The sequence below is a fragment of the Rhinolophus ferrumequinum genome, chromosome 18, assembly GCF_004115265.2.
Source record: "Rhinolophus ferrumequinum isolate MPI-CBG mRhiFer1 chromosome 18, mRhiFer1_v1.p, whole genome shotgun sequence".
Taxonomy (NCBI): Eukaryota; Metazoa; Chordata; class Mammalia; order Chiroptera; family Rhinolophidae; genus Rhinolophus; species Rhinolophus ferrumequinum.
Window position 1 is genome coordinate 2,307,645 of NC_046301.1, and position 9,856 is coordinate 2,317,500.

Consider the following 9,856-nt stretch of genomic DNA (forward strand, 5'->3'; position numbering starts at 1 on the left):
GCTGCGGTATCTTGGATAACCATAATGGACATTTTTGTCTCCATGTGGTCCACTTTGAGAGAAACTAAAGCGTCACATTGAAATTTATTAGAGCATGAGTTTTTCAGAATGTAATTTTTAAAAAGGACTTAGCAATTTGTATTGTACTGAATTTCATTTGTAGCCTTGCTTTCATCATTTTTTCAGCATGTATTTATTTTCTGGCAACAGTTCTTGAACTTTGATACATAGTTAAGATGTTCCTAGCATCCTTGCCCCCTTTTCCCTCAATAACCTTGCTACCTCTGTGAACCCATATTTTACAAGAAAGAGGCTTTGATTTTTCCCCAGGTGAAGCACACGACCCAACTTCAGCAGTCAACCTAGTACACCCCTTTCTCAAGTGAGTTCACTGAAGGTAACTCGGTGTTTTGGGAATTCCAGAAATCAGGTTCTCTCTTCCTCTCTACTACGTATGTGCAGGGCAGACATGAAGCCCAGAACAGCTGTGGTCGTTTCCTGCCAAGTTGGAAGGTCAGCCAAGGGGGGACAGCCAAGAAAATATTAGGGGAAATGATTTGGGCCCTAATCATATTTAATGTCAAGCCTGATTTAGCTCGGCATTGTCAGTCACATGACACAATAATGTTCTTGCAATCATTTGCCAGTGAGTCAGGCTGGCACTTATTTGCAAATAAAGTATTGAATGGATAAGACATTTGTGACCAGGAATGGAGCTGCAAGTAACCGGCTAGAATTCTTTAAAAGGGAAGGAAGTAAGAACGACTCCTCTCTCACATGGGGGCTGAAATCTGTTTTATAATTGCACAGTGGTTTAAGTGTAGTTTTCCCACTCTGTACCTCACAGCTTATGCTACCAACACTACAGTCAATTGGGGGTGGGGGGTCAAGGGGAAACAGTTGGATGAAAGAGTCCATGCTAAAAAAGAAACAATCTTGCTTTGTTAAGTACCTCTCAAAACAGACAGGAAAGAAAGTGTTGCCAGGAGTGGCAGTACTACCCTAGGTAGGGAATTATATATACTAAGTTCAATTTCAGGCACCCCTGGAATTGAACAAGTCAAATTACCTACAACAAACCAAACAAAGGCTAACAAAAACCTAGAGATAAGAGACACAATGGGTAAAAGAAAGAGGAATAAAAAAATACAATAAATCCTCAATGTCATCGACAGGTTCCTGGAAACTGCGATTTTACGTGCGAAGATGTATTATATAAAACCAATTTTACCAGAGGCTAATTGACAGAAAAAAAGAGCTAAGTTCCTATGGTGTATTTCTGGTCACAAAAACATCACCAAACTTCTACATAAAGACCTAAATGCTTCTAAAATGAAAAATCAAAATAAATGTCAGCTATGCAAACATGACAGAAAGATGAATAAAAACAAGAATGTTTGTCCAACCATCTGATTCCACTTGAGCGTCTCGGGGCAGGAGCCTCTCCCCGCAGCTCAGGGCACAGGGGGACCCACCCTGCACAGGACGCCCTTCCATCCAGGGCCACTCACACCCACCACACTCACTCGGACTGGGACAGTGTACACACGCTGTTTAGCTCACTGCACACTTGTGGGATGTGGAAGGAAACCAAACCCCGGAGAAAACCCACGCACCTGGGGCAAAGAGTGCACCCTCCACACTGATAGTGTCCCCTGCCAGAAGCCATTTTTGTTTTTTGTTTTTTGTTTTTAAATTCTCATCCATATTAAAATGAAATGACCTTAAATGAAATGCTGTTATTCAAGGACCTGCTGTGTATGGCCTTACCTTGCCATATTTTTAAAACATTGTCTCCTGAAAAAAACATATAAAGACATACGGAAATAAAATCAAAGTTCAGAGGAGGAGATAAATACAAAAAATACCTACCATGGCCCATTGTTTCTATTGGCTTCTGTAAAGATACAAATTATATATAATATTTATCCCCAAAATGTCTCACACAGATAAATGTTTCCTAATTAAAGATGGAAGCCAGCCCATAATTGTGACATTATTTCTAAAAAGCCTTGCATAGGACTATTTATCCACGTGATTTTCAAGTTACTTAAGGTTAGTGTGTTAACTGCTTTCCACATTTAAGCAGCTGCCATTTTTTATATAGACATAAATCAAGTAAGCATTATTTTTTAAAAGATTTACAGGTTAAACGGTATTTTTGTAAGATGCCATGGATACTGAACTTACAAGCCTCATTAAGAATATTTTTAATAAACAAAAAAACTAAGTCTGATTTCCTTTGTTACAGTTAAATATTTAATTTTCTAATTTCCAGTTTACAAGTGTTTAAAATGGACAAGAATGGGTTTACCTCTTCAGTAATACTTTTCTATTAATTCAAGATAATTTGATTCACTATATGGCAATAAATCTCCACAGATGTTACCCATTAGTATTTTGTTCGTATTTTTTAATGGGAATTTCACACTAACAACCACTATCTACAAAAAAACATCATTTATTTGGTGGTTTTACAATTTTTTTCCTCCAGTTGTAAATTCTAAAACAAAAAATTGTAAGAATTATAGAATACTGAAAACTTACTGAAAAATGACATTTATGATACTTCCATTTTATCCTGAAAGAGAACATTAAAAATATGGCCTTGCTCTAACAGACCATCTTGGTAATGTTACAAAAGATTGGTGAGAGCAAGACACCGTGTCACTGATATTCAGAATTTTGTGGCTCTCTCTACACATCATTAGGAAAATGTTCAAACGCAAAGAACAAAACAAAACACGGTGGTGATCCCTAAATTATTTTGAGGATGAGCAGCTTAGTGTAAAGCAAGTTTGTTTGCTTTTTCCATTCATATCCTTCTCCCCTCAAATGCCTTTAAAAAATACATTACACAGTACCATAGCAAAAGTCAACACAGCACGAACTATCGTCAAGAACAGAAAAGTTCTCTAGTGTGGAAAGATATCTTATAGGAGAGGGCAGGCTTCTTTGCGGCCATGAACCAGTATGCGTCTCATTCATTATGAAGATTTCTCCTTCCTCTTAAGGGGCGAGTCCACGCGATTCGAAGCGGCCACACCATTTTCTGTTCCTTTTCTAGAAGACCTGCCTTTCGTCCGTTTCTTCTTCACAAGTGGGGCCTGGAGAGCAGCGTCGCCTTCCATCCATCTCTGCAGCTGGACACTGAACAAGTTCCACGTGATGTAGGCTTGGATGGTGCAGCTGGACAACAGCACGGCGATCTCGGCGGCCAGCACGTTCACATTTCCCGCGGCGTCCGGATGGCGAGCCTGGCCCCCCGCCAGGTGGAAGCACACGGTGAGGACCGACACCACCAGCGTCCCCAGCCGGCCCAAAATGTACACCACGGCCCACAGGGACAGCCCCCTCTGCTGCTTCCTGTCGCCGAGGGAGAAGAGGTCGCACAGGTGCGTGAGCAGCTCCACGCAGTAGTGCACGGTGAGCAGCAGCAGCCCCAGGTGGTTCAGGTAGAGCAGGTAGGCACCGGCGATGTGGAACAGGTGCAGGCCGATGTAGACCAGCTGCTGCGGCACGGCCTGCTTGCGCGTCCTCTGGAAGTAGAGCTCGGGCACGGCGTGGAACCAGTAGGCCAGCTGCGCCACGTAGAAGAACTTGACGTGGAAGGTCATGGTGCGGCGAGGCGGCGCGCGCCACAGGCGGGCCGGCTCCTCCAGGCAGCCCTCGGCCGCCAGCACCCACGTGCCCCAGGCGCACGACACCAGGTAGAAGGCGCCGAACTGGCCGGCCTCGTTGAAGCGGCTCTGCTTGGCCTTGGGCAGCTGCAGGCGCCGCGTGACGGGGTCCAGCACGTACTCCTGCAGCGTGGCGTGCACGATGACGGCCACCAGCGTGTAGAAGAAGACGGTGGCCAGGTCGCGCGCGCCGTAGCGGTAGAGCAGGCGGGGCGGCGCGCGCGCGTCGGGGGCCGCGGGGACCCCGTGCTGCAGCGTCAGGAAGGCGATGGACGCCTCGGCCGTGCCCTCGAACAGCAGCCCCAGCACGAAGAACATGCCCACGCAGGCCACCAGGTCCGCGTGGTTCTGCAGCACGAACTCGTGGCTCAGCAGCGGCGGGTTCTTGGCGCTCTTCTTGCGCAAGGCCATGGCGGCGGCGGCCGGCCCGGGGGAGCGCGTCCTCACAGCGCCGGCCCGGCCCCGGCCCCGGCCCCCGCCCCCGCCCCGGCCCGCGCCCCCGCCCCGGCCCGCGCCCCCGACGCTCCGCCCCCGGCCCCGGCCCCGGCCCCCGGCCCCGGGCCGCCCCCGCCCGCCCCTGCGCGGCTCCCGCCGGCCTCGCCGCCCATCCCCGCGCCGCCGGCGCCCGCTCGCCTCGGCCGCCCCGGGACGTCAATCACGGCCGCAGCCGCGCAGCAGTGCGCGTGCGCAGACGGAGGGGCGGCGGGACGGCCCGGAGCGCGCGAGCCGCCGGTGCCAGGCCCGGAAAGCCGCGCGGCTGCGGGCAGGATGCCGCTGCCTCGTTTCTCAAAGAATCGCGTCTTCACGAGCAGGGAAGCACTGTGGTTGGCTGTCAGTGATAAATTATAAACGCAGCACCGTGATAATTGTGACAGAAGCAAACTCTCCTATTGCTTGGTGTTGACCAGGTGCTGTTCTCAGCACTTGGATACATGCAACCTTTCTAGGTACCCACGGACGTAAGCACCTTATACTCTGTCTGTCTGACGAGAAACAAGGAAAGCCTGTTACACTGCATCCATCCATTCATTCATTTTATAGAGGAGAAACGGAGGCACAGAGACGTTAAGTGATTGCCCGCAAATCACACAGCCAGGAGCGGATCGCGCCAATGTGTGCAGCCGGCCTGGATCCACAGCAGGCGCTCTTCACTCCGTGCTCTGTTACCTCTTGTTGAAAACCATTCAGACCTGAAACTGTTTTCCCAGAGCAACGGCGAAGCGTACTGCAAAATCGCCCCCCAATTAGCAGTAATAATAGCTGTGGCGATGATGTTGTCCAGTCAGTCATCCTATTTGTTGTACTTTAACACTGAGGGGTGTGGCCGGACAGGGAAAGCTGTCAGTTCATGGATGGATCTTCTGGCTTCAAAGCCCCAAACTGAATTTCCTCACTCTAGCAGATCAGAAGCTCAGGATTCGTTGTAATGGTTTTCGCGTATCAGTTTGCTAAAACTCACGTACATGTATCAAAAACAACTTCTTTCGTAGATGCTAATATCTTCCTCAATTCACGTCGGTCTTCAAATTTTTCTTTGAATCCGGAGCACGTGTCTCGTTCCTTCTGTGTCTCCTGAGATCATAGCCAGTTACTGACAGAGTGAAGGTGTCCAGTTCGGAATACATGGCTCGGAAGAACAAGTGCTCCGTGGAGCACACATTACATTGCGAGCGCCCAGCTGCGTTTTGTCACTGTCACTAGATGCTGTGCACTGACCAAAGATGCGGTCCAGCTTGAGTGGTGACCTGAAAGATACTGCGCGAAGTATTCTGATCTGCATTTCCTAGAGCGGCCAAGCAACTGGACTCAGAATTGGTTGTGGTAAGGGTGCCAGAGTTCCGGAAAGTGCCGGCCTGTTTTCCTGTCATCAGAATTCTCTATTTCCTGAAGGACTGCTCATTGGGTATCCCCTTTTCTAAAGAATCTGCTGTGTCGTGTTTCCTTTGGTTTTCTTGGCTGTTCGTCAGTATCTGGGTTCTGACAGCTCAGTCTGGAGTGCTATTTGAAGTTAACTAGATCAGTGAGGAATTACACATAGAGGTGCAAAAATTAGGGCATCGGGAAGTGAGGAAAAAATCAAATTGTGGAAGGCAGGCAGGAGGAAACAGGACAGCAGTGGCTTATGGGAGTCGTCTAGAGTTCATTCAGGAAAGCACACTTTATAGAAACTAATCGATTTTATGTATAGAATTCATCAGTCTTATAGACTACCTGACTGGGATCATTTTGTGACATACCACATATAAAAATATTTGTGTAACTCCTGAGTTGACTTTTCTGTTTACATTTCTTTTTCACAGTATGTTTGACAAGTCCTCAGCTCTACAAATATGATCGATTTTGCCTCACAAAGAGGGACATATCAAAGTGAACAGCACAAATATTTATGCATAGATGTGTAATGTCATTTTATCCCTAAAATGAAGGAAGCCCATTAGGAGTTAATTTAAAATTGTCTCTTAAAAAAAAGAAAAGAACCATTGTCCCTCCATATAATCTCTCCTTTCTTTGAGCTTGTAATATCAAATGATAGTCTGCTAGTACAAATTTTTATTTAAAATTTACATTAAATATAATCTAAGTATTTGAATTTTAGATTTATGTTCCATATTAACATTGTAAAATTATAAAAATGTAAAATGTCTATATTGGGATCTGAAAGGGTATTGTAGTAATGTTGTATAATATGGTTTCAGTAGTTTTATTGGCACTATTTGACAAAGAATAAAAGGTGTATAATAACATTTTCAAAGATTTGGATACCACTCTGCATACTATGTCATTGAATGTATGCGGGGACAGTCTTTCACTATGTCTAGCCCTATGCCTGTGGTACAGATAATTATTAGATTCAGGAGGAGACTTCTGCTTCCAGCCATGAGGGGTAACCGCAATTGAGCTTCTACTCCTACTGGAAATAACTCAAAAACTAAATAAATGACATGAAATAACTTTTTTCAGGTATTGGAAAACATAGGAGTGTGATCCCCAGAAGAAGGGAGACTGAAGAGTGAGGAGAGCGCCACCACTGCCCCAATTTTCTGCCTGGACGCATTTTGCTGTCTGCTGTGCAGGGAGGAGAAACCCAAGGGAGAATGGAGAAGTGCTGACCTGAGGAGACAGAGGAGTCAGGAGAAGCTGAAGCCTCAGACATCTGCAGGACAGAGGAATTTGCAGAGAAAGGGAGGTGATTAAAGTGCTCCATCAATTTGCATAAACGTTCCCTAGAGTCTGCTGTTAATATTATCTTCTGTGTGCATAAGCTGAAAATACATGAGGCCAAGCAAAGAACAGCGGAGGAAATGTAAATTCAAAATTTCCAAGATTCAAAGAGGACTAGGCGACTTTCACACTTGGAATGGTCAGAAAGAATCCTCTTGGAACACTGAGACTCCACACTTGGCAGCGATCCCAGAAAAGCCAGTGTCCTAACAGCAAGGTTGAACTTGGCCTGGGGAAAAGCTAACTCATGCTCATCCAGTTCTCACGGCGACTTTGGAGGCTCCAGGTGCTTGGCAAGGAACTCGACCACCTGCCCGAAAGCCCACACCTCAGCAATGTGAAATTCCTGTCGTCCAGCGTGTCACAAAATCCAGGAAGCCTAGGCTAGGCTCAGCTGGGACTGTTGTCAGCATGCCTCCAGGGGCATCTCCACGCAGGGCTTGGATGGCACTGTCACAGAGCAGGGGCTGCAGGCTCTAAGACGGAGCTTCTAGTGAAAAAGGCAGAACCCCATGGCCTTTCCTGACCTGGCGTTGGAAGTCACATCGTATCATTGTCACGGTCAGAGCAGGTGAGCCTTTTCACTTCAAGGTGAGATGGGAGTAGACAGATGGTGGGGGACTCAGATAGCACCTCTTAATAAGAAGTGTATTTAAATTTTTAAATAGCCACATTCTTTCCCTTGAAAATAAATTTTGTTTCCTCTTGTATGAACTATACACTGTTTCCTGCCCATGCAAACAAAAGTCTCATGCCAATATAGCAACAAGCTCAAGTTTATTACCCAGGAACTTGAAAGCTAAATTAGATCCAGGCACAGATGGGCTTGCTGGGTCCTTTCTTTTGTTACACTTTTTATTTGAAGACTTGTCAAAGAAAGAAACAAGGTTTGTGATTCCCACATACCCAAGGCACAGGAAAAATGCGATAGATGCTTCCACTAAGAAGTGGGAAAGTGGGACGCAAACCACAGTCCAGGATCAAGAGTAATTAGGAAATCTCTCCCCAGATCTTTGATTAGAACCCAATTTTTCTCCCTGGGAAATGGTGGAAAACTATTTTTTTTTTCAAAAACATTGCTTGAACATTATATGTTGATTTGTTTATCTTTACTGGTTTGTATATTTTAAAAGATAAAAGACCCTAGAAGCAAAATAATGCTAATGCATTAATGTTAATCTTTGCTTTTGTGATATAATAGTCACTTATACTATTAATTGCAGAGTATTAATTATTCTATGGTACTTCAAGGAATTAATATTCCATCAGCGAACTTACAGTGGAACCCAGAGAGAAATGGGAGGATCAGTGTCTAAGAACCCTATACAGAGAATTGCCACACACTGGGCGAAGTATCTTTTAAAATGCTAAATTGATTTTGTTATGAGAAACATTTGATTAAAAAAAAACAATATAAAGAAAGCCCCACTATAATTTACTTACTATATCTTAAATCAATACTAATAATTAGTTCTTCCTATTAGCCACACAATGTTTCCTTTGTTTGTATTTTATAATTTAACATTCTTATTTCTATGACTAGCCTAGCCAAAAAAAAAAAAAAAATCTTTTAAATGACTTATGTGCCTTTTAAAAAACATAATTTCCCAAAAAAGATACACTGACATTGATTATGACATTGTTAAAATAGTAAGGTACATTAATAACTTTATAATATAGACATTGCCTCTCCTTTAATGTTTTCCTATCTCACAATGAAATATGTGTGTGTATATTCGTATACTCTACAATACCAACCTTTTAATAATTTAAATTTGGGTAATTCAAGTAATTGAACATTTAAATGTTATAATTTAATAGCGTTTGAAGAAGCAAGATATGTTGGAAGAGAACTACTTCATAAGAACAAACCCAAGTCACTTTAAATCAATGTTTGTAATTAGTCATAATTGACTGAGATCACCAAATACTTAGCTCCATTAACAAAACATAATGCAATTAAGCCTGTGCATGAGATTATAAAGTCTCTTTAGATTTGACTGATTCAAAGAGTCCTTGAATAATTCAAGTGAAGAGATATTTTCTACACTTACGTCATTTTTATAGCTAAGACGTATGAAAACCCAGGCGTTTTAAAAAACACAGTATGGAGTATGGTTGACTACTTAATGGATAAGGAAAACACTCAACATAACATTTCCAAATTCCAGAATGCCTATTTGCAGCCGTATTTATTAGTGACCTAGCAAGTAAAAATTATACCAAGCGTTGTCCAAGGATAAAGTCCTGGAATAGGTTAATAGAGGCAGTCTCTCACTAAAATACAGCATCAATGAAAATTAAAATCAATATTCAGTAGTGCATTTTGCCAAGTGCCACCTCTATTGAATAAAACAACCCTTGCGCGCGCCCTCACGGAACTTCTGTAATACTCAGAGAAAATTAGAGGACACAGACATCATATTTAGAATTTGCGGATAGCTAGTGCAGAAATGCTAGGAAGAAAAGAAGGATAAGAGGATGAAGCATGGCTGTGGATGGCAATTTTAGATGGGGTGGGCCGGGGCCAGGGAATACCTCTCTGAACAGGTGACAACTGACTAGAGGCCGGCATGCAGTTAAGAGAAAACCACACACACAGTCTCTGGAGGAGAACGTCCTCGTGCACCACAAGCTCTCGTGCTGTGAAGCAAGAGGGAAAAAGAATGGACTGTGGGACCCAGGGTGACAGAGCGGAGGAAGGAGAGGCCGGCAGGGGGCGCTTCGTGGAAGGACCCATAGGCGGAGGTAGGGAGGTCCGAGTTTGGCCTAAGATAGATAGGAAGACCCTTGGAGCATTGTTTGAAAGGAGCCATTTTGGCTTCTGCATGAAATACTATTTGTGGAAGGGGCAGAAGTACAAAAATGCCATTGCAAGTTGTAAACATTACAATTGCACCATTGTATTTCCTGACTGTGATTTCCTCTGTTCCCCTTGGTTGTCTAATTATGTG

The 9,856-nt window shown here is 44.3% G+C and overlaps 1 protein-coding gene across 1 annotated transcript; it reads right to left on the reverse strand.

The window, feature by feature from the left end:
- Positions 1 to 2,246: 2,246 nt before the first annotated feature.
- Positions 2,247 to 4,140, reverse strand: TRAM1L1 (translocation associated membrane protein 1 like 1). The gene has a single exon (XM_033133489.1). It carries the CDS (start codon positions 4,089 to 4,091, stop codon positions 2,988 to 2,990), a length of 1,104 nt encoding a protein of 367 aa, XP_032989380.1. The 5' UTR covers positions 4,092 to 4,140; the 3' UTR covers positions 2,247 to 2,987.
- Positions 4,141 to 9,856: the final 5,716 nt, after the last annotated feature.